Here is a 25,165-nt window from a genome sequence, read left to right on the forward strand (position 1 = left end):
CTGCTTTTAAACCAATTGAACAACATTTGTGTGTTTTTTTATTTACAGCATTGAAATAATCAATTAAGAAGTAGAAGAAGAAATGCCTTTCGCTTAGTTGACTAATTTGGTTAACGCAAGCAGCGTACAGTTAGTTGATGGACATAAGCTAGCTGCTATGCTAGCTGTTACTGTCTGTTTGCTATGACACAATGAATTCCGCTGTTTGCTATGGCTAAAGTGAGGTTAGGACAGTGCGTGCTTAAACAATAAGCTTACTAACTATAACAAAATTATCAATAAATAAACTATAGTCAGCCGTGTGCTGGTCACGTTAGAAACAAATCCGGAAACTCGCCGGGCAGCAAATCGTTAAACGGATGAAAACTCTCTAGCGTTGCCAGCGGACTGATGCAGGCGGATGGCTGCTGATTGCTGCCAAAGTCAAAGGAATCTGTTGAGTTGTCCAGCAGTCGCAGGCTAAGCTCCACATCCGGCTTATCCAGCGTTGCATTAATGGCCATGGGCAAATCACCACGCGGCGTGCTGCTGCTCTCCAGCAGGCTGTGATAGTCCGCGGTGAGGCAGTGCAGCGAATCGCCATCGGAGTCCAGCAGCATGCTGCTGAGATCGCTTAATGCCTGCATGCTCAACAGACCATCTGCATCCAGCGTGGCGTTGCCATTAATGCTGCCGCTGCTGGAGCAGGCGGAGCTGGAAAGCGAGGCGTAGGCAGAGCTGGGCGAGCAGGCGGCGGCACAAAAGCCAGGCGAGTCCAATGAGCTGCTGTTATAACAGGATTCGGCTGAGCTGCTGTTGGCGCTAACTGTTGGCAGCTTGGGCTGTTTGGCTTGCCGCTTGGCTGGCGTCTTTTTCGTAGCCTTGCTTGGCTTTTTGCTTTTGGCCACTGGCTGCAGCTCCAGCTCCGGTTCGGGCTCTGTATCGTGGCTAACATGCGGCTCCCGAGCGGCGCTTTCACGCAGACACTCAACAAGGAATTCACTCTCGTAGCTTGGATCCGCCAGCGATTCATTGAGCATGCCTATGTACTTCATAGCCAAACGCAGCGTTGTAATCTTGGTAAGCTTCTCATTCGTGTTGGCTGCATCCTCGCCAGTTATGGACTGCGGCACGCAATGACGCAGCTGCTCAAAGGCCATGTTAATCTCACGCATGCGCGTGCGCTCGCGCGCATTTGCAGTTTTGCGGCGATATTTGCTCAGCGGCGGCGCCTTCGACTTGGCTGCGCTTTTAGGCTTCGCTTTGCTGGGCGTGGGTGTTGCTGCTGCCAGTTCTGGCTGCTGTGCTCTGCTTGCTTCAGCTGGTTGACGCTTTTGACGCTTCTGGCGCAGCGAATACTTCTCACCACGTCGACTGGCTGCTGTGCTGCTGTTGCTTTTGCGCTTGCGCGCATCCTTTGGACTCTCCAGTTCCATCTGCAGCTCCGCGTAGTTGTGCAGCTCGTAGGTGCTGAATTTCATCTGTAAGCAAAAATTGATACAATGTGAGCGTTTGCTATTCAATTAATTGAGGACGTGCCTCGAGGCGTGGGCTGTGCCGCCCCAGCAATCAAAAGCAATTAACAATTTCGTTTTTCGAATTGCCCAAAAACTGCGAAATAGACTTGTAGACCAATGATGCGTAACTTGTCTAACCCGCCCAGCCAGCAACTTCCGTAAACGGCTCTAAATTGGTTATGTGAACTGAAGTCGTAGAATTTTTTTTTAATATGCGTGTGTGTGGGTGCCTGCCTTCCTTCATTTCTCGCTTCCGTCATAAAACCCAATGAAGCCGAAAAAACGCAGCAGCAAACCCAAAAGTCATAAACAAATTGAACCCAAACGTATTTCAAATTCGTATACGCATTTGGTCTTGATTAAAATCCAACTGCAATTGCGCAATGGCAAACGCAATGCAATTGCAATTGATGTTGAGTTGATGCCACCAGCACCAGCCACTGACTCATTGCTGCTCCAAACAGACAAAAGCCATTGACTGAGCGTCGCGTCATTCAGCCGCCAAACGGATTGCGTTGCAAATCCTTAAATGGCTGCCCCAAGGTGCCAGCTAAGCTCGAGCAAAAACTGCAAAAAACTTCAAGATGCTTATCGCAATGCATAATTCCCAAAGACTTTTTGGCCAGTTGACTGTTATTAATCGATTATGCAACAAGGCGTGTCTACACTTAACAAAGAGGCGAAAATCAAAATATTTAGAGTTTCAATGTAACAGCTTAAATATATTTTAATTGCTTTTAGTTAGCATCTCAAGTTTCAATCACAAATGCATAATTATTTATTGAATTTAATGATTTTCAACATTGATAATAACTCAATTAGTACTCAAGCTTTATTTCAATATTAAGTTAGGCATTTCAGCATCAAAAACTTGCTTTTTAAATATTTTGAAACTATCGCTGGCAATCTTTAAACTTTATGCTTTGCTTAAAATAACAATTTTTTTTTACAATAAACAAATTTAAAGCAAAGATTTTAATCACATTTAATTTATACAAATTAATACTAACATAACTTGATTTGGTTTTACCAAATTAACAGCAGCTTATCGCAAATTGTTTTTAAATTAACTAAATTTTTTAACTATTTGATTTGTTTGAACTAGTTAAGGAATACAGCTTACGCTGTTTTTAATTTTTTATAGCTGTTTATGTTTTTATAAGCTGTTTGCTTTATTCTAATTACTTTTGAAGCATTTTTGCATTCAAAATGTTAAACAGTTGAGAAAGTCGCAACTGTACTAAATAATTTTCATTACTTTTTCCGCAAATATTTTTCTTTTGCGGTTGCGGTTCGCACAGCAACAACAACAAGCAGCGAAATAACTGCAAAACAAATAGTAACTATTAATGAATGTATTTTAATGCAAGAATTAAGTTACATGAAATGTAACTTGAAGCACGAACAGCGTCATCAACAGCAACAACAACAACAACGCCTAAGCTGGCTAAATTGTAGCAAAGTTTATGCATCGATGCTAACGCCCTTGCCAATGTTACATTGGCCTCATAAATCGCAGACTGACTGCAGTTTGGAGCAGAGGTGTAAATGCTTGCAGATTGATTGCAATCAGCATTGGGAGTTGTCTGTGGACTGGACGAGAGAGCGTGCCAGCCAGACAGCTTCGCTTAAATGGACAATTTAGTGCAGATTGCCAAAATTGGCAACAGATTCTTAATGTTGCAGCAGCAGCAGCAGCACTTGCTGCATAGCTTTGACCATTCCAAGAAGGTTGGCGGCTTAAACAAGTTATTGATTGCAGTCAGCAATGCACTTTTCATCATTTACCGTAAGCTGAGAAAAAATGAGCACAAACGGTTAAGACGGTTAAGTATTTATCAATAGAACTTTCAACACGCTGCTTACTTTTCAAAATATTAAATATGCTAACGTGACTGAGTTTGATTTCAGTTATTCAACTGATTAATTGTGGCCACGCAACTAAAACACGCCATACACTATGTCAAAGAAGTGTGCCTAACAAGTGGAAATTTTACTAATTAAGCAAGTCGAGCTTAAAGTTAGCAACTGCAATTAAGCTAACATCAAATGCAGCAAACACAGAAATGCGCAATTTTCTATTAACCCCGCGCAGTTTTCTTACGATGTGAAAATTAGCAAGTTCCGTGAGCCACTACAAATTGCATGCGATTACGGTTATTCGCGGCTAATAAATGTTGTTGAACAAACAGTTGAACAGGCGTGGCGTGCAGGATGTTGCAAAGGAAGCGCCACAGGATACGGCTGGGGCAAGTAGCTTAGCCATGTTGCTGATTGGAAAATTTTCGGTTGGCAATTGTTTTGCGCTTAAAGCGGCCTGCTTAAGTTTTCAATTACACGGCCCAGCAAAGCAATTGTAGCTACGCCCTGCACCCCGCAACAGCAGCAATACAAAGGCGCGGCGTGCGTGCGGCGAGGCGTAAAGTAAATGCAGCAGCAGCAGCAAGGGCGAGGTTTACACATTTTCATTTTCATGCCTTTTTTTTTTTGGTTGCTTTTGGGAGTTGCTGCTGTCTATCTAAAGTGCACTTGAAACTGCCGACAAGCCCGCGCCGTTGGTTGCAGTCGCTGCATTTTTAGGTGTATCCATTAAATTTAGAACTTTTTTTTCTGCACGCTTGTCTGCACGCCAAAAGGAAAGGTGAGGGTGTTGTTGCTGCTGCTTTGAGGGCAGTCGGGTGCGGTTAAATGGAAAATGAAGCGTCTGTTGCTGCTACAACAGACAAAAAAAAAATGCAAACTGCTGTAAACTGCGAGCTGTGCTAGCAAAGTTTTTGTTGCTAACTAGTAGCTGTTGCTTAATTTTTTAAGCAACTCTCGCACGCTGTGCATTGTCTCTAAATAGAGTCTGACTGACTCAGATATTTTGCTGCTGTTGCTGCTGCTGTTGTTGCAGCTCTAAAATTAGTTTTTATTGTATGCAAGCTTTGCTGTCTCTCTTTCTTTTTCGATTTGTGATTGCATCAAAATCTTCTGCTTGATGTGATTTTTGCTTTGTTGCTGTTGTCGCTTTTATTGTTTGCCTTTGCCTTTGCCTGCTATTTTATTTTTAGTCAACTTGCCGCAAGCTGCTATTTCGTTTCACTCATTTATATTATTTGTTGATTTGTTATTTTTCTTTTGCTATGTGTGTGAGCTTCAAAATTTTGTTTGATTTTCCATTTAAAGTTGAGTTTGTTTATTTAAAATGGCACACGTTGCGTATGTGTTATATACAGGTTTTATATATACGCCCTAAAATAATCTGCTGCCACATATGGGTCAAGTTAGCTGCTGCTAAATGGGCCAAGCAACTAACTAGCGCCTGTTGCAATAAATTTGATTTGTTTACAAATTTCTTGTTCAATTTTTGAGTCACAAATTGAAATACATCAACTTTATTTTTGTTGAATTGGCTGTGGCTGCTGCTGCTGCCCCTCAGGCAATTGCTATGTTGTCGCCCCCAGGGCGACAGTGTAACAGATACTGCGACTGTTGACAACTTGTCTGCACGCCCAGGCAAAGTTTTCAACACCTTGGGCAAATAAATGACTCGCACCGCTCCATTGGGGCAGCTACTGCTGCTCATATGAACTGTCTATTTATATTGAAAACAATAACAACAACAACAGCAGCAGCAACAGTGTTGTCAGCAGCAGCAGCTAATGCATATATTAAATTTTGAATTTTATTTATATTTATTTACCTTTTTGTTTGCATAAATCCAAAAGTTTAGTTTTGAGCAGCTTTGAAGTTTTTTTAAAATTTATTTATAGCACTTTTTAATGCGCTGCAGCGCTAATTCTGATTGTGATTTGTTGATATTTTATTTAAATTTGTTGTTGCTTCATTAAACTTGGCCCGCATCATAAGCGCAGAGATTCAATTTAAATTCCTTAGCCAACGGGCTTATTAGTCATGGCGGAATAAATAAACACACACAGATTAACAGCACAAATTTAGCGTTGATTGTATATTATATATTAATTATAGATTGCACTGTTTGATCAATTGGTAAAATTGGAAGCAATTACAACTGCACACAAGCAACAACGCGAAGAACAGTTCCAAAACGTGCGAGCCGCGTGTGTCAGCAGCGCGAGCTGATTTGTATATATGCGTATATACGTGTGTGTGTGTGTATGTGTGCGTGTGTGTGTGCCGGCTGCTAAAAATATCCGTGAGTACGCGCGCTATGTGTATCTGTATCCAATAACCCGAGTTGGCTGCACAAAAATACACCAGACCGCGATACTGTTGCTTGGAGAAAGGTGCGTCTGCGTCTACGATGACGACGGCGACGATGACGATGACGACGGAACTACGGACTACGAACTACGGCTACGTGCTGCTGTTGCGCCTGTTCGCTGTGCACTGATCGCTCGTATGTTGCTGCTGCTGTTGTCGTCGTCAATGTCGTTTGTTGTCCAAGTTGGGCAGACCAGCAACACTTTGGCTTTGACTCCGTTAGCGCGCCAGCCAACGCGCGTCTGAGCTTAAAGTTAATGCCCACACACACACACAGAATCTTGTAAAACGCACGTATACGCCACGGTAGCCGTAACGCCGGCACTTGTCTGTCTTGTCTGCTGTGCTGAGCGTGCGGCGCGCTATTGAAACGATCAATGAATGAATTGCGGCATTAAAAACGCAACAAGCATTACGCGTTCTTCATATCTCCAGCTCAGATATATACATTGTATATATCTCACAGCCGAGCGAGCGAGCGAGCAACGACGACGACCCACTGACGATTGCTGCTCGCCAACGCCAACAGTCGCGTCATTGAAGCCGCTGCAGAGCCGACAGCCCCAACCAGTTCTTAGCAGAGCGCTCCACTCACTCACTCACACACACACACACACACACAGTCACCCACTCAATTCAATTCAGTTGACTCGTGTGGGTGTCGCTGCGTTGGCAGGCCGGTCGATCTGCTCTTGAGTGTAATTTTATTTTTTATTTACTTGTTTGTTTGTTTGTTTTTTTTGGCTTGATTTTCGTTTTCGTTTGAGCGCTTTGCATTTAGACTGAGATTTTGTGCGCTCAATACGTGAACAGCGTATGATCTAATATTGCCAGGCAGTTATTTATTTAAATTTATGGCTAATTTTATTATTTATGTGGCATTCATTTGTATCAGTTAAGCATTGTTAGAGAGCAGCACAGAATTTTGAGTCAAGACTAAATTGTTATAAATAATAAAAAGTAAACGCTGCGCTTAATGACAAACACATTAGTCGCGAGATGCTGCGATAAGTTGCAAAATGCTTAATGTTACTAATTTAATTAAGCGTCAATATACGACTAAATATACTACTTAATGGCTCTGAAGCTTAACTTAATTAAGCAGTGAGCAGCTTAGAATTTGAATATAGCAAATTTAATTAAAGTAAATTGCTAATAACTCAAATATATTTAAGCTCAGTGCATATTTTATTTAATAGCTATAGAACTTAACTAAAGCAAGCAATGAGCTGCGATTATTTGGCAACCAATTTATTTAGAAGCTGACTGCATATTTTATTTAATAGCTGCAAACTTAAATTAATGTAGCAATGAGTTCATTTCCTTGAACTCAACACTTTGCGCTGGCATTAAAATTTGTTTAAGCTGCTTTTGGCTTTTGTTATAAAACAAATTGTATTGAACACAATTATAATTAACTGACAACAGCTAATAATTGCAATATATAATATATTGTGCAGCTCCTGCAGGCAAAACAACTAAAACTAGTTGCATGACGTCAACAGCGACTGAGCGACTGAATGACCGACCAGCTGACTTGTTCATTTGTCAGTTATTACGTATGCTCTCGAACAGAAATAAATCATGATGACAACAGTTAAATTTGATTATAATTTTTCAGCAGCAGCGTCAGCGTCAGCGTCAGCAACATAAATTTGTTCATGTCGCAAGGTCAGCAAGTGAAAAATTAAGGCATGCAACATTAATTTGATTTGCGTGCGAATCGCGAGAGTCAGACACACTCCCAAGTGTGTGTAGTTGCAAAATCTACATGTCCGACAGTATTTTATTTATTTGGCCATAATTTAGCTAACAACTTAATCTAGAGACACCTCAGCATGCCCAAAAAAGCGTAAACTAAACAAATAACAATAACTTGTTTGCATATTTTTTATTCTAGGCGCAACCCCTTTGTACTGCACGCCACTGTCTAAGTTAAAGCTAATTGCTTATGCAAATGTTCTCTACGAATTTTAATTGCCAGCTTTGCAAATCGCGCTTTGCCGCTTAATATGGACACAAAGCGCGAGTCCAACTCAACTGGAGGTAACTGAACGATGCCCGCGACGCGCCTTTTAAGGCCAGTGCGCAGCTCTGGGAAAGCGCTGAGAAAGCTGCAGCTACGCTCAGCGCTTGGCTTGGCTAATTGTGAGCATCGCTCTGGGCCAAGCTGCGACTTGACAAGTTGTTGGCGGCGGCGTTGGCGTTGCCGCCGCGTGGGTGTTTGATTTTATTTATATTTTAAGCAAATTTATTATTACAAATATTGTTATTGTTATTGTCGCTTTCCAGCGGAAATACACTCAAGCTAAAGCGACACCCACGCGCGCTGATTAACCCAGTCAAGAGTCGAAAGCCACCTGCACTGGTCTAGCGCTTGAGCTGGAAGTGGAAGCTGGCCTTAAGATCTTTGACTCAGCTCGACGCTCAGCTGTTCGCTGAGCGGAAATACCAAGCGATTAAGCTGTTGTTTTTAATTATTTTTATACGCATTTCCATGACATTTGCATAAGTGACTGCCTAGAAAGCGACTGGACACGTGTGGGTGTAAATCAAATTGAATATTGCTGGCTTTATGAATGGGCATAGTAAATCTTTAGCTATTTTATGTGCTAGTAGGCGTAATAATTAAACGCGACAAAGTGTTATGTGCAGCAATCTATTAATATAAATGTCTTCATAGCGTCAATCAAGTCTAAAGCACATTAAAATATTTTCATTCAATTGGTTGGTGGGCGTTCTACTATTTGCTTGACCTACAATTTTAAAAGCATTTCCAACATTTTTTTTCGTAGTTGGATTAACTAATGACTCAAAAATTGACTGACAAGTTGCGCATTAATCTCGCACAGCAAGCAAAAATTAATCGTGTATTAAAATTAATACTGACTGAAATGCCAAAGCACATTTGACAAAGCATAACAAATTAATGAAAGAACATGGGTGTGGACAACAAGTGTTAAAAGGGGGCAGTTTAAAGTGTAGACAAATATAAAATGAATCATCAAAAGTTTTTATATAAAAATTAGAAAGCAATGATTATGTTTTGATTTCTTCAATGAATTTTAGATTCATTAAATTTAATTTAATTTTATAAAGCAATAAAAAATATGAATTTAACATAATGTTTATTAAGAATTTAATTTTTTTAAATATTTTTTGGAGCGTTTGCTGAACTAAATTAATAAGCAACACTTTGGATTTTCTGCTTTTACATTTTTCTCTTCTAAAACATAATTTTATTTCAAATGTTTTCAAGCTTAGTGACTGCTGATCATGGCTACAAATATTTGAAGTAAGCTGTTCATTGAAATATGACTTCGACTTGAGCTGACGCTTTGTTTATTAACCTTTAGCATTGAAATTAAGCGATTCATTCAATTTTCTATTGGTAGCGTATGCTGTAGTCGTTTACCCAATGGGCTTTGCTTTTGTTTATGTTTGCTTTTGGGCTGACCATAGACATTAACATTTAAGTCATTGAACACTTTGTGTGTATCAGCTGTGTTGGCAGTTGTAATCCGCAGTGGCTGTCGTCAGCAATTGTTGTTGTTGTTATTAATTTGGCATTAATTAATTACGTTACAAATTGTCAACAAAACGCAGCCGCAGACATGTGAACATACAGACAAAAGTCAGCTACAACAACAAGCATTGTAAATCTCTATGGAACATGACATTGTGCCATTGGGACCTGGGACTGGGACAGATTCATTGGCCTGGCAAATGCCTGCTAGCCATGGCCAGGGCATTAACTCATCAGCGACAGGCGACAATCAAAATCAGCGAGTCACAAACAAATTGTATAAATATTGATTTGCTCTGCCCGCATCAACAGCAAACAGTGCAGTTGAGTGGAGTGGGTGGTTGGGTGGGTGGGTGAGTGCAAACGGTTGCCAATTAAAATTGGCTGCAGCTCGGTGTTGAGTGAATAAATGCGTATGCAAACTGACAGGCGGCAATAATTTCAGCAATATGTCAATGCTGATGCTCATCAAAGCGAATTTTCAGTGCGCCGGGGCGCCCTCTCAGAGTTGACAAAACGCCAATGCAAGCAGCAACGTCAGCGTGAACGTTGGCCGACATTTTGATATTTGTTGATATGTTCCGTTCGTGTCTGTTTTATTAATAAAGTGGCTCAAAAACTGAAAGAGGTAAAGCAAGAGCAGCAGCAGCAGCAGCAGCAGCAGCGAGCAGGTGAGGCCCACATCGAGAGCTGTTTTTCTGTTTCTCTGGGCCGCCAGACGAGGGCGTAACGAATTAGGTTAGCTTGGACATGGGCTATAAATTCGGTTGGCCATACATAAATATCTAGTATTTAGGCTATTTCACCTAGAGCTAATAACTCAGCATAGCGCACAGACAGCGACGTTTATGCTTTGGAAAGTAATAAAAATATGTGCAGCGTGCTGGCCAAGAAGCTTAAGCTATAACTTGTTTATGGCTATTTATATATGTCGCTCTGGTAAGCTAAAGGCAGAGCATATTTATTTATTTACTTATTTAATAAAAAGAAATTTTAGAATATTTTAATATAATTGTAGCCTATAATTAAATTCTATGGTACAATTGGTATAGCCAGAGCAACAAAGGTCTTCAGGCTAAAGAAAATATTTTATAAATGCATTAAATATTCTAAATACAAGCAATTATCACTTAATTATGAAAATAAATTTAAATCGTTTTTTTATTAATGTTTCTGCAAACTTAATAAATGAATTTCAATTAATTAAACTGCCACAGGAATCTTTAGGCTTAAATCTGAGTTCTCTCAAAACAAATCGTATTAATCAGAGCACTCAACATATTTTATTGCTTGGCATATTAAGTTACAATGCAGTGATTTAGTACAATTAAGGAGCAACAGTGTCTTCTAAATTAAGTTCGAGGTGGATTTGGGGCTTAGTGAGCTTCAGTTTTTAAATTCGCTTGCATTTTTCAGCTTCAGCAAGCTTACTGCATTTTCAAATAATCATAAATAAATGTTTTGAATAATTATAATATAAGAAAATTGCAATAATTTGAAGTGTAGCTCTGACTCAGCTAATAACAAACAAAAAAAATTAAGCATCGATAGTTAAATAATATAAAATAGAATTTTTTAGTTCATAGAATTAGATTTTGTGATTTAATTAAAAGCTCAAATCAAAATTCAAAGAAAAATTTTATATTTTAACTATATAACTTAATATTTCAAACATTAGACTTCTAATTTAAATGGCTTATGTTGTATCTTTTGTGCCCATAAAAAATTGATCACAGCAATTCCTTTTACAATTATAACTTATATAACTTTGTAAACCAAATTAAACAGACTCAAAGTTTATCCAATTTATCCAAGCTCTTTGTTAGTTTGTTAAATTAAAAAAAATAGTCTCTGTGTTGGCATCTAAAGTCAAATGCAAAATAAATTCTTTTTGCATTTGTTTTCATTTGTGTGTTTGTGTGTTAATTGCGCATCAATCAATCAATAAATTTGCTGGCCGTAGCTGATAAGCATATCACAAACGAAATTGCCTAATCTTTGATGTTGTCATGCAGCTCGAAAGCTCAAACAAATTAGCAGATTGCAATGCGAGCGTTAAGATGCTTGCTAACTTGGCTATGACAGCAGCTATTTATATATAAACACTGCAGTCACAAATATTTTGGCTATTATGCAGTATTATTTATTTTTTGTAGAGATTGTTTAAGCGTCGGTGGCACGAATTTTGCCTTGGATTTCGGTTTCGCAGTCGTAATTGCAAATAATCAGCGACAATTGGCGTGGCCAAAACGGCATTAGCTGAAGTTTTGTGTGTGTGAGACAAGAAAAACAAGAAGTGAAAAGACAAGACACGCTACAAAAACAACTTGCCAAATAAAGTGGCCTACGCACGGTTTGGGGCTACAATAAGAAAGAGACGTTCAAACACCTTCAATAAAAACGCGTTTCAATTTCAAATTGATTGCCAGTTGCTTGTTATTATTATTTGCTTTTTATTGTTATTTTGGTATTTAATGATTGCTGCTGTTGTTGTTGTTGTTGTTGTCGCTCTGGTGTTAAATACTCGTGCGAATATTTTTGTTATTGGAGGCCACCAACAACGTTGGGCGCCACCCCCACAAGATTCGGTTCGTTTACGCGCATGCAGAGTCAACAGCGCTGCTGCGGGCGAAGTGCGAACGTGACTTGTGTATTCATAGCTTGAATTGAATGATTGCTGCGGCTTAAGGAAATAATAAAACTCCTGAGCTGCAATTGTTTGGCTACCTTGGCTTCAAAGCTTTCCCACAGCGCTGTTGCCCAGTTGTTCTTATTGCCTTGTAGTTACATATGAAACTGCTCGTAGTTGTAGTCAATGTTTGTTCAAGTTGTTGTACCCTTTCCAAATATGGCAACACACACACACACTGCTACACTTGTACACTTGTTTGTGTGTGACGCTTGTGCAACATATCCAATTGGAAATGAAAAACTCTGACCTACTAATCACCGAGCCAAAAAGCCAATAAGAGTCAGCAAACGGCAACAGCAACAGCAGCAGCAACAACTGCCAGCTTGCCAGACAAGCGACATTGGCTCGATGACTCGCGACAGGCCCAAGTACTCAAAAGATGGACAATAACTTTAAACCAGTTTGCAACAGTTCGAGCCTTGCTTGCTTGCAAGCTTGGCTAACATTCAGTTGCCTTGCCTTGCCGCACAAATTTGTTTTGAATTTGATTATCAAAAGTGTCTTGGAGCCCCCAATTGACATTTTATGCTCGCTTAAACGACAACAGACAGTCGACAGTCGAGCAATTTGTGGCGTTTCACTAAGAAAATTATTGTATTTTGCTAAAATAGCACACAAGGACATTTGCGCATGCGCGCCCCAGACGGCGCCAAATTGTCGTTGTCGCCACATTGTTGTTGCTGTTGTTGTTTAAATTGCTGACGCGACGTCGTTTGGAGTTTCGCAGATTATCACAGTTTGAAGTTTGTAGCATAAATTTCAATTGCTCGCATTTAGCAAACAATTTAAAACAAATTAAATTTAATTTTAGTGTTGCTGCCTTTTTGTTTTCATTGTTAGCGCCATCTAGCGCTGCCATGTGCATATAAACTAATTTTCTGCTACATTAGCTACAATATTTATAACTAAGTCAAACTACCAAGCAGACTTTTGTATGCGCTGTCTGCAAGTCTTGGCTTAGGTTTAATTGTTTGCCAGACATTGCTTATTGCCTATTGCAATTAAGAGAAATTATTATAGATTTGTTTGCAGCACCAACTGCTGCCAAGTAAGTAATTCGCCCACCAGACGAGGCATTCGAGGCCAACCCACATCAAATGCTCCACTTAGACGCGCTCCATTGTTTCCGCATTCGATTAAAAATGATAAATGCTCCACTGAGCTCTCAGCTCACTGAGCGGCAAAGAAAACAACAAAACCAACCAGCCAGCCACTCGTTCGCCCAGTTTTGTTAGCATTCTGAGCCTCTCCTGTTTGGCTTTAATGTCTCGTTTATGGCTGCTGATAAGTCAAGAGCACTCTTTTTTGCTTTGTTCATTTCTGTTTGGCTGTTTGGCGGCTGCTGTCTGGGCGTAATTATTTGATTAATTTTATTGCTCAATGGTGTTTGTGGGGAGTGTTGGCGCTAAAATATATCGTTTATGCTTTTATCAAATTGCATGCATTAATTAACTGCCTGTAAATGTAAGCGGCATTAGCTAAAGCCACCCAAACCACCACCACCACCACCACCACCACCACCCACAAAGTCAACGCTCGCTTAATTGCTGTTAGCATGAAAATTAGTGATTTCACATAATTATTGCTTATATAGATTAGAAGCAGCTACAAGAATTAGGCCATGACGCGTTTCAAATAAAACTTAAGACATTTGTAGTTAGAGCGATAATTAGTATTAGTTTTATAGCATTAACTGTTTTGATTTTTCATTTGCTATAATAATTTTAATTGCAAATAAAATAACACAAATAATTATTTTAGAAAATTCTACAATATTTTTAGTATAATTTTAAGTGCTATTTGGGCATAATTTCGCCATTGAAAATAAATTTTGTGATTTTTTTATATAATTAAAATAGATAAATAAATGTCATCAATTTATTGAACATTTTCAACAGATTAAATGTATTTAGTTTACAAAGCTTGCGCCTTTCAATTTTTATATTTTTACTAATTTTAATTAGTTTTATCTAAAGCAATTTACAATTAAACTTCTTAGAATAATATTTAGTCACATTTGGATCTGTTGAAAATGTCTTTTGTGATTTTTAATATAATTAAAATTGATAAACAAATGACATAAATTTATTGTGTATTTTAAATAGATTAAATGTATTTAGTTTACACAGCTTGGGCCTTTTAAATTACTTATTTTTTTACTTTTTTACTGTACATAGTTCTATAAACTGAAATATTATTGAGGAATGTAATTCTCTTATTGCGACTTTTAGTATAATTAAAATTTATTTAAATAATGTTGATCATAGATAATCATACATATGTAGATAGAGATATAATATAATAGATAAACTCAAAGTTTTCTTCTTTAATTTTGATGCTTAGTCAGTCATCTTTGCAATTTACTTAAAATTTACTCCTTTGCAGGGCAGCTAATCTTAGTCTAAGTCGTCTAATTATAAACTGCCAAGATAACAACCCAATATTTTATATAGAATGTCAGCACAAAGTAAAAAATTAATAAATGAGAAAATTTGGCTCTATTAATTTTAAATAAATTTTTGTAAATATTTTCTGTACATAATCCATATTAAATAAATACAAAAATGAATAAATACGCATTTTTTGCAGCACATATGCAAATAATTTCCTTTTTTGCATTTTTTTTAACATTATTAAATTGAATATAAATCAAAAATATATTACTACTGCTAATCACACTGAGTAATTTTTTAGCATCTGCTGCATACTATAAAATTAATTAGTTTCACTTTGATGAAAGCATAGCCCTTAATATTTACATAAGCTGCGGCCCATAAAAAACATGCAAAGCAAATAACAAATACACAAAGTTTTCAACTTAAGTTTGCTGCAATTTTTTCTCATTTCCACTAATTTGCCACACTTATGGCATTTATGGCAGTCAGCAATGACTTTATTTCATTTTGCAAGGCGTAGCCGCTAAGTGTCTTACGATTGTTGCTGGAATTGGAAGTGAATTGGGCCGTGGGCGCGGGTCGCAGTGCACTAATAAGCATAAGGAGTAAACAAGTCCATATAGGGCAATGTCGGTCAGCAGTACAGTTGCAGTATATATATGTATATTGGTATTATTTTTGCTTTTTGAGCTGCATCATTGTTTTTGTTATTGTTATTATTGCAAGAGTTTTTACTTCTTAGTATTTTGCCACATGCATTTTTCATGTGTCCAGCAGCGTCCAGTGTCGTCTTTTTTGTTGTCCCCCCTCTCTCTCTCTCTCTCTCTCTCTCTCTCTCTCTCTCTCTCGATTGCATTGCAAATTGTTGAACCGTTATGCGAGCCACAGAGAGAAAGTACCAATACCAATTTAAAGCTTTGATGCCACGCGAAGCGAAGTGCGTTGGCGTTTGGCCATTTATTGTGAAATATTAAAATTATACAAGGCTCAGAGTCGCTCAGAGTCGCTGCCGCTGCCTTAACAAGGCGACGCAGTTGGCCAACTGCAGTTGCATCTGCATTTTATGCAAAGCAACAAAAACAGTGAGTTACAGTTGCAAGTCCCACTGCGGTTATCGCCATGACAGCTGTCAATCAATTTTCCAAGCGAAAGAGAGCGCGAGGCAGCGCGTAAAAAAAATTGGTAGCGAGAAAGTTACCTTAACTTTAATTGTGCCGGCCATTCAATTAGCGGTACAAGTGATTTTGTAGCGCCCGCCTTGGCAACTCATTATTAACCAGGCCCAGTGAACAGGCCCAGAAATGAGTTGCAGACACCCAATAAGGCTCGTCTGCGTTCAATTTTGGTACAATTACTTTATTTACGCAGTGTATTTAACGCTGATTTATGCAGTTGCTGCTTGCATTGTTAATTGCGCTAAAATGCAACATTTTGTGTGTTTTTTTTTGCGCTGTCAGTTGCCAAAAAGCACAAAATAAAAAGCAGCCAAAAAAGATAAACAGCTACAGTTTTTATTCGATAATGTGCAGCGCGCGTTGGACTGACAAGTGGGTGGTGTCGACCTTGTTGCTGCTGCTGCTGCTGCCAAACTCATTAAAAAGAATCCTTTTAATGGCCAAAAGTTTGCCGCTGCTGCTGCTGCTGCCATAATCAGTAAAATTAAGGCCAGGTCAGCTGCCGAAATCTGAGCGCTGAAATCTGTTGGCCAGACATTTATGTTGGCATCGAATATCGACGCTTTTGAAATGAGCGTTAATTATGCAAGTGCAACAATTTATGTTAAGCACTTTTCTTTTTAATTTAGTTGCTGCTTAAAGGCGACAAGTTGCATGTCAGTCTGCAAGGCAACTAACAACTTACTCGAACACACACAGAAACTGTCATGTCAAGCTGAAAAGGCCCAAAGGCAGTTGCAGTCGCCGTCGCAGCAGCTAACCGACATAAACGTGATGTCAGTGCAGAGCAGTGGGAATATAAATTGTTGGCCAAATGTACAAGAGAGTAGGTAGCTCCCCCCCACCCCGCACGTGTCCATGCAGCTCTATGGCGCACTAATTACGAAAACTCAGCACGTTTCGCTTGCGAGCGGGGGGGGCGCTTGGGGTTGCCTGAGTGGTTAAATGCTGCAGTAATAGCGGCAACATGCAACGCGACAGTTGGTTGGGCTGGTGGCATAAAAGTTAAAAACATTGCAACAGCAATAAAAACAACATGACCCACACTATGCTACACTTGTTAGGGCGGTGGGTGTGGCTGTGCTACTTTTGGCGGCGCAGCATTGGCCATGGCTTTGGTTAGTTGCGCTTATGTCTTAGCGCGATTAATATTTGACCATTGATTTGTTAGCTTAAATTAAAGATGAGTTGGGTCGTTTTCTTTATATGCATACTACATATTTTGCAATCTTAGATTGAGCTATAAAAATAAATTACGCTAAGCTTTTGGGCTAAGAAAAATTGCTAAAGTACGCGCTAGCGAAACTAACACTAACTAAATGACCAATCGAGCTGAAACGCTACCGACGTTGATGAACGCTTATTGCTGTTGCTTGTTGCCAACTTAAAGGTATACTACACTTTAAGCTGACAATAAAGACGTTAACATGAGCAACGACAACTCCAAGCCTCATCGCATTAATCTTCTTAATACGCCCATCAATAATTCAAAGCCAAGGCATGACCAGGCTGCCAAAGTTGAAGTTGCTGAGGCACCCAAAGCATTTATTGAATGTTGCCCAAGTGTTGAGTGAATTATGACGCTCACTGTATGCGTGTGTGTGTGTGTGTGTGTGTGTGTGCTTCAAATCAAAATCGGACTTGCACTTCAACTAGCGCACAACTGACAATGAAACTTTATGGCTTGTTAGCATTTGATTTACGCTTGGAGTGAGTGCAAGAGCGAGAGCGCGCACGTTGCCAAATTCTTTCACAATGCTAACGTAATTGTATTTCAATGGCTTACATATGCTGTCAGCTTGACCCTATTGTTTCAGCAGGGGCACAATGGCTGGCCCGTGTGGCATGCACCTGCTTCTGTTGCAATTTGGTTCAGCTCGTTGGCATTGCTGGCGCCGTTGCCTGTCGCGCTGCATTTCACGCCTACTTCTCTGTCGCTCTGTCTCCAGCGTCAAGTGGGCGCCGTCGCCGTCGCTAAAGGCATGCAAAATACCCTTTTGTTCACTTTTATTGACAGCGCGAGCTTCGCATTGTTGCAACTTTGCGCCCCATTCATGCGTTGCCACATTGCAGCATTTTCAGCAACTGTCAAAGCTTCTCTTTTTTCGGGGTTCACTTTGGTTTATCAATCGCTGTCAAAGGTGCGCGCGTTCGCTTGATAAGGAATTCCTATAAAAGTTGCACGCCAGCTGCCGAAATAATTTAGTTTCAACAAGTGCTAAGCAAAGTCAAAAAGTGAGTGCGCCAAAGTGTTTTAAAGCAAGTGCAAAATATTTAAAAATTAAGCATTCAGGCTTAGGAATATTACATAAAATTACTGCTTAAGCAGTAAGCAAAAGGACAATGCCAAATTATACATAAAACATAAATTTAAAATTTTGCAAATTATTTAAAATTATTAACAAAATAATAAAATTATATATATATTGCTTTAAAATATTAAAGCAGCTATATTACAAGCAAAATCAATTTATGGAATTAAATATATAAACTGCCAATATTACAAATAAATTTAATTTTGGTGCAGTTCATTTAAAAACTATGCTAAACATTTTATTTTTGTTAATTCTATGAACATGTACATGTTCATTATTAAAATAATTTCAGCACAAGCAGACATTTTACAAGCCAAATTAAATATATAAAATAACAAAATAAAACAAACAAGTTTAGTTGCTTCAAATTGTATTTAAAGCTTATGCTAAGCTCACTTTTTACTTTTGTTAAATAAAGTAAAATATTAAATAAAAGAATTTAAAAATTATACTATATTAATTATTGATTAAATCAGTTTTTATATTTTAATGTTATTAAATTCATTTCTAGCGCTTTTCCCAATTCAAATTGAATTTTAACAATCGAAATAATTTTAGTTCGTTTTAATTTAATTCTAAATTCAATTCTCCACGCAGGCTGTAATTTAAATAAAATAACTTATAACAAATCTCAAAATATAATAATCATAATTTGATAATCTTTAACATTTAATAATAAAAATAATTTGATAATCTATTGCATTTTATTAAAATTTTAATGATTTTTCCTTGCAGTCCATTCAAAATGAACTTCTCGTGGTTGAGCGTATTTATCTTCGCACTGATTGCTGTTGTCGTCTCCGCTGGCAAGTGTCCTGCTCACTTCACCAAGGATGGCAACCGTTGCGTCACTGATCGTCCCGTTCATGGCGAATGCCCACAGGGCTCGAAGCTGGAGATTAGCATCAACAAGTGTGTGCACAACTCGCATTAAATAATAGCAAATAAAATTGAATGGTTTAAAGTGCAAGCAACTAATTGTGTATTTAATCAAAGTGTTATCAGTTCAAAGCTGATCTCAGCTTAGGCAGAAATGGGTCAACTGGTAAACAACAGCAGATAAGCCAGCGTCCAACTATAAAAGCGTTTGTTAGTAGCCAAATGCCAAATAGTTGCAAAGCAGTTGAGAGCTGAGTGATTTGAGATTTGATTAAATTAAACAGACAATGAAGTGCAATTGTGTTTGGCTGCTGCTGTTGCTGCTGTCGCTGCTGGGCGGCGCTTGGGCCAACTGTCCCACTGGCTTTAGCAAGGAGCAGAATAAATGCGTGCAGGAGCGTCCAATACATGGCACCTGCACACCTGGCTCCACCTATCAGCTGAGCATAAACAAATGTGTGCATGCCTAAAAGCTAAACAAATGTGATTGATTTCAAATAAATACATAATTATATATAAAGCGCTTTTTGCAGTCAAGGCAAACTGCATTGTTAGCTGCAGTTGCATTGCATTGTTTGCAAATTAAAGCAGAGGCGTTGCTTTAAATTCAGGAACAAGCTTTTGTTGGCGAGCCAATTATTATTTGGCCAGTGGGCGAAAAAACAATTTTTTTTTCTTTAGCCAAAAGTTCAACAAGTGCTGAAATTTAACGAACATGTCACGCGGGCTTGCAGACAGAGACGGCACCATTGGCACATTGGCCATTAGTTTATTACCATGTAATTGACTCAACGCTTGTCAGACAACGTTGATGTCGACGCCAGCCAGCACCAGTGCCAGCTCCTGTGGCTTTAATGTGTTGCATTTAATGGCCAAAGCGAGACCGACATCAACACCAGCAGCAGCACCAACAGCAACAACAGCAACAACAACAAACTTTGACAGCGCATCAAAGTCAAAGCGGTTTGTCGTTCTGTCTGACGTGATTAGCGTGATTTGAACGCCCCGCCGCAGCCTCCGCTCTGCACTTTGGCCCCGCTTATCAATCAGACAATTTATACGCCAAACGCTTACGTAATCATATGTCTTGAGAGCTAAGCTCAGTTTAGTGCAGTTCAGTTCAGTTCAGTTGAGTTTAGTTTAACTGCACTTGACTGCCCAGCGGCTGCTATAAAATTCATTAAAAACTTTACACCAATACTCGTAAAATAGCTTGCAAAAAAAAGCAAGCAAAAATAACGAAATGCTTGCAACATTTAACAGCAGTAGTAGCCCCAGTAGCAGTAGAAAAACTTTACCAAGTCCAAGCTGTCGACAGGATGTGCAGCAACCCAATTGCATATGCCAAGTTCTCAAACCAAAAAATGTCGCCCTGAGCTGGGCGCTGAAAATAGCTAAACCTATATAGAAAGTATAGGCTGATAAGTTGTGAAATATAAACAAAGCAAGCTATATTACTTGGAATTAAATTGAATAACATTTGAAATATAAACAAAGTAATTTATAGCTTATTACTTGGAATTATAAAAGTCAAGGCGATAAGCTTGAAGCTGCAAATTTTAATCTACACAAAAATAATAAAGTAATAATTCGAATTAAATGTCAAAATGTTTATAAGCCAATTTGTGCTTAAAGTTCAATTTAAAATAAATAATAAGGGCAAGCATAATTTTCAGCTTAAATTAAAAGGGTTTATCTCGTTATATGTTTAGCGCTTTTGCCGCTAATTTTCTAGCTAAATTGCAGCGGCTGCACTTGGGCAATACGTTAAGCAACATTCTTGTCATTGGGGCTTGTAAATTTCTATGACTTGCATAAAAAGGCCCCCGAATGCTTCCGCCGCTTGGGGTTTCCTGTTGGCCTAAAAGTTTTCCGTGCCGTGCCACGTTGCGGCAGTGGCAGGAAATAGGGAAATGTTTTGCAGCACTACGACTGGACACACCGACATTTATCAGTCAGTTGTTGCGGCACTGTCCGCTGCCGCCTTGTCGTACATTTTAAAAAACTCTGTCGTCGCCCCCTCCACCCAACACACAGCGACAGCCACGACCATGTGCCATGTGTAGCTGTCAGGCATTCCACAGTTGCCTCAATAGCCGCATGTTGTTGTTGTTGCTGCTACTGCTGTTGCAGTTGCTGTATGTCTTGCTTGAGAGATAGCGACTTGCAAGTTGCTCGTCGTGCTGCTCACGCGTAAATATGACGAACGTAAGCAGCAAAGTTTCTGGCCAACTGATAGCCACCAACACCAGCTTGGCCAAAACTTTTACCCCAAAGACGTTGTCGCAAGTTTATGGCCCACATTGCTGCCGCTGCTGCTGCTGCTGCTGCTGTTGGCTGCATTTCAAGAATGTTGCAGTGCGCTCTTATCGCGCTCAGCATTGTCCTCTGGCCGAAACAACTTGCAAGCAAGACAAAAAACACAACAAGCAAAAAAAAATAAAAAAAATGAAGAAAAGCAGCAACGAAAGTGTGGCCATAATTTCTGGTTGTTGCGGGTGTGCCGTTGGCTTAAACTTTTCGCCAGACATCCCAAGCTATTGATGCCGAGAGTCTGTGTGGAAAATAGTTAAAGTGCAGTCCAAGGCACAATTCAGGCAACAAGATTGCGCCTTGTTAGCCAATGTTAATGGCACATTGTTGGCAACTTATAATTGCCACACTCTGATTAAGCGTAATAGAATTAAAATATGAGTAAAAATGGCAGTGACAGTTTTGCTTGAAAATGTTAAAGCTGATTGAACTTTAGTCAAGCTTAAGTTGTTGATTTTTTAGCGGAATTTACTGCGTATCACATAATAGACATTTTGCTATAAAAGTTGCTATTTGAGTATCAAAGTAGCGCCAAATGTAAGTAGCGAGTAGCAGAAAGTGTAAGAAGTGGCATTTTTAATAAGACTAATACTCAAATGACAACGTTTAAAATAAAAGGACTTTACTAATTTAAAATTGAAGTGCACAGTCTCAATTTTAAATCTTTTAATCTCTGTATCTGTATCTTATCACTAACCCTTTAGCCTCCATCAATGTCAAAGGTTTTGAATTGCTTGATAAGCATTCAGCTCTTATTACCTATAAAAATTGACAGCCAGTTGCCGAAGTATTTTAGTTACAGAAAGAATTAAAATAGAGCATAACTTTTCTTTATTTTATTTACACCGCTCGCCACTTGAATAGGACGTGTCTAAAGACGATTTTCTACAGTAAATTGCTGCTAAGCCAAGCTGTTAAGGAAAATAAGCTTTGTTTCGTTATAAAATTTATTTAAATGTAGTAATTTTTGCAAAATTGTTGAAATGCTGTAAGCATATAAAAAGTTTTGTTAGCCATAAAGAAACGAATTGTGGAGTCTTCATTTCGCAAATCGACTTTAGACATGTCCTATTCAAGTGGCGAGCAGTGTAAACATTTTAAGCTTACAATTTTCAATTTATATATTTTTTTCTAATTTTTTTTTCCATACTTGCTCTAATGGACCCAGAATATACGCATATCCAGTAATGACTTCTTATTACCTCCTATTAGATTTGTAAATCACTAGAGTAAAATGTAAACCATAAAGTTTAAAAAAATATATGTGCGAATGATTTAATCTCTAATTATATTTCATTGTGATATTAAATGTTATAGCTTTGCTTAAGCACATACAAATTGTTCGAACTGTGTTCTTATTTATAAAAAGCTGTATTTTATATTTTTAAAGTGTTGAGCTTCAATATTTCAACTCTTACTGCTGCTGCATGTGAGCAATTCGCGCTTATGCTCATACTAACTAACTGCTATCTATTTATGTGTGTGTGTGTGTGTGTGTGCCCCAGAGGTGAAAAAAGTTTAATTTGAGCACTAGTTTTGTAGTTGAAAATTATATTATAATTTTACCGCCATAGCTAAAACAAAAACTTTATCAATGATAAGACGAGACACACCAGCATATGCTGTCTCGCTCGCACACACGCTGTCTCTCTCACTCTTTATACGTGCAGCTGTCTGGCAAATGCTTTTAATGTGACGTGGCAATGAGCGCTGTGGCCAAAACTTTGCACAAAAACAACAACTAAATCCAATGTGAACATATGTTCCTGAATGCAAAAACGTTGTAGCTGCAACGCTCACATCTCTGTGTGTGTGTGTGTGTGTGTTTGTCTTTGTATGTGTGTGTTTGCAAAGTTTGGTGTTGCCAAATTTTGTTAGCATCGCGACATTTTCGGTAAATTACTTCGCTTGAAACTGAAGCTGATGAACGGCTGCTGAACAACTAAAGCATCGCTATAGCTAAGCTATAGGATAACTCAGCCCACAGCTATGGCCGCCAACTTTCTCACAAGTAGTTGACATTAATGTTAACGTAATTTGGCAACCTTGTTGCCACTGTCCTTGGCCATTTGCGCGCCCTTCAGGTTGCGCAGCAGCTGCTGCTGCCTTTTAATTGCTTAGCTGTTATTTTATTATTAGTGCAGTTTTGCTGCACTTCAAATTTGTTGCTCTTGCTTGCTCCTCCAACTTATTTTGGCTTAAGTCTTATCTTTGCTGGTTGCATGGCAGATAAAGCGCAGAGCGAAGTGCAAAGTGCAAGAAATGAAAAAGCAAAAACTTTTTATTTGCTGTGACAAATTTCTTGAGCTGATAAAACTGCAAAACTTGTGCACGGCGCTTTTGTGGCCAAAATAAATTCGGCATGCAAACCCACCACGTGTAACAACAACAACAACAAAAGCTAAATTAAGAAATTTTTGCCAAAACTAATGCGACGCATTAGTCAAATGTCAAAATGCTGGGGGGCAATTTGAATGAAAATACAGCAAGCTACAAACAAAACGAACTCATGTGAGCAGCCAAAGCCAACGTAAGCGTCTTAAAGGCTAAGCGCGAACTTGGCTTGAAGTTTGCTGCGCAGTGCAATTGAAAAAGTTTGAATTGCAATTCAAATTGAAGTTGAAGTTGTAGAGTTTGCGTGCGTTTGCGGCTCATTTGCTTATGTTGCGCATACGCGCCGTTGCACACGCGGTCAAGCAAACTGGCGGAAGTAGCTAAAGGAAGCGTTGAATTTATGCACAAAAACTAACGCCACAGTGAACTCACAAATGCTGCTACTCACTGCGGCACTGTGGTTTGAGTTATGAGCCTGCTGTGCTTATAGCCGTGTTGGTTTTGTCATTTGGCTAATTGTGCCCGTAGGCCACAAAATATATTTTTGACAGGCCAACATAAATTTGTTGCAATTAATTAAAGCCGCAAAAAGTCAAAGCCAAATGAAATAGAAACATCAAGCTGCTGCAGTGCCCATCGCTGTGCCTCGCTCTTGCGCTTTTCATTTTGATTTATATTACACTAATTGATTTATTGACAGATTCTTTTGGCCAACTGCGTTGACAGCGCGTCTGCTGTGTCGTCCATTTAAGGCAGCCTGGCATATATATATACAATGTGTGTGTCTTAATATATGTTGACTGTATTTTCTGTATTTTCCTCGCACCTTATTTGATTTAACTGCGATTTTCACAATTTATGAAACTTTATTAAAGAAAAATTCAATGCCTGGCTGGCTGACTGGCTGGCCACGTTGTCAGTGCGCACGTGCAGCATGCGAAAAATGTTAATAAAGTTTTTAACGCACCTGTCTGCGTTGCCGTCTTCATCATTGCTGCCATTTTTCAATTGCAAATTCAATTTATTTGCTTTACATACACGTGGGCCCTACGACGTACGTGCGAGTCGAGCCGAGCCGAGCCTGTTGAAATTCTGTATACAAGCCGTGTATTAATTCTTCAATGCTGCATTATATATAAATTTACTGCGCTACTAACGCATATGAGTGGCGTTTGTTGCTGTATATTAAGCATACGCCACAGTGGCCCACTAATTATGCAGACACTTGATGATGCAACAGCAGCAGCAGCTGTCCAAGCTGCATTTACATTTTACCAAAATGCCAGTTAACATTATTTAAATTGCAAATAGCTTATTGAATTTGTCGTAATGCTGCGCCACTATAATTTATTTTGTTTCTTACACACAATGCTTAAAATTGCATAAAATTTCAACATGTCGGCGTGGTTACTTGCGCTGTCAACATGCTTTGCCTATATGCCAACCAGCCAGCCAGCCAACAGAGTTGAGAGAGCGAGCACTGAGACTCATGTCAGCCGAAAAACAAAAATACAAATCCCACAGCAACAAAAAAGAAGATGAAGCATTTGTCAGAAATGTCGTGCGATTGTCAAGCAAGCTCATCTTGTCCGGCTGGCTCAGTGTGTGTGTGTGGCCGCAGGTTATTAAATGCTAGCCGCGCCCCACTTTCAGCATTTATTGCACAATTTAACTTGAGGCTGGCTGACTGCATTTGCATAAAGGAAAAGTAACCAAGACAAACGAGCCTACACCTGACCAAAAGAAAAAAGCTGCAGCCCAATCAAGCAGCTAACTGACTGACTGACTGACCAACCGACCACGCCTGCTGTC

At 39.0% G+C, this 25,165-nt stretch overlaps 3 protein-coding genes across 3 annotated transcripts; 2 read left to right on the forward strand and 1 right to left on the reverse strand.

Moving 5' to 3' along the window:
* Window positions 1-15: 15 nt before the first annotated feature.
* On the reverse strand, window positions 16-6,120 carry LOC108604476 (helix-loop-helix protein delilah). The gene is made up of 2 exons (XM_017993962.1): window positions 5,182-6,120; window positions 16-1,460 (listed from the first exon to the last, which is right to left on the reverse strand). Exon 2 carries the CDS (start codon window positions 1,458-1,460, stop codon window positions 309-311), a length of 1,152 nt encoding a protein of 383 aa, XP_017849451.1. The 5' UTR covers window positions 5,182-6,120; the 3' UTR covers window positions 16-308.
* Window positions 6,121-17,729: 11,609 nt separating this feature from the next.
* On the forward strand, window positions 17,730-18,801 carry LOC108602694. Its single transcript, XM_017990833.1, has 2 exons — window positions 17,730-17,747; window positions 18,563-18,801. The coding sequence occupies exon 2, from the start codon at window positions 18,573-18,575 to the stop codon at window positions 18,759-18,761; it is 189 nt and encodes a 62-aa protein (XP_017846322.1). The 5' UTR covers window positions 17,730-17,747; window positions 18,563-18,572; the 3' UTR covers window positions 18,762-18,801.
* A 139-nt stretch (window positions 18,802-18,940) lies between these two features.
* On the forward strand, window positions 18,941-19,230 carry LOC108602336. The gene has a single exon (XM_017990425.1). The coding sequence runs from the start codon at window positions 18,994-18,996 to the stop codon at window positions 19,174-19,176; it is 183 nt and encodes a 60-aa protein (XP_017845914.1). The 5' UTR covers window positions 18,941-18,993; the 3' UTR covers window positions 19,177-19,230.
* The last annotated feature ends 5,935 nt before the right edge of the window (window positions 19,231-25,165 follow it).

Source organism: Drosophila busckii, chromosome 3R (assembly GCF_011750605.1).
Source record: "Drosophila busckii strain San Diego stock center, stock number 13000-0081.31 chromosome 3R, ASM1175060v1, whole genome shotgun sequence".
NCBI lineage: Eukaryota > Metazoa > Arthropoda > Insecta > Diptera > Drosophilidae > Drosophila > Drosophila busckii.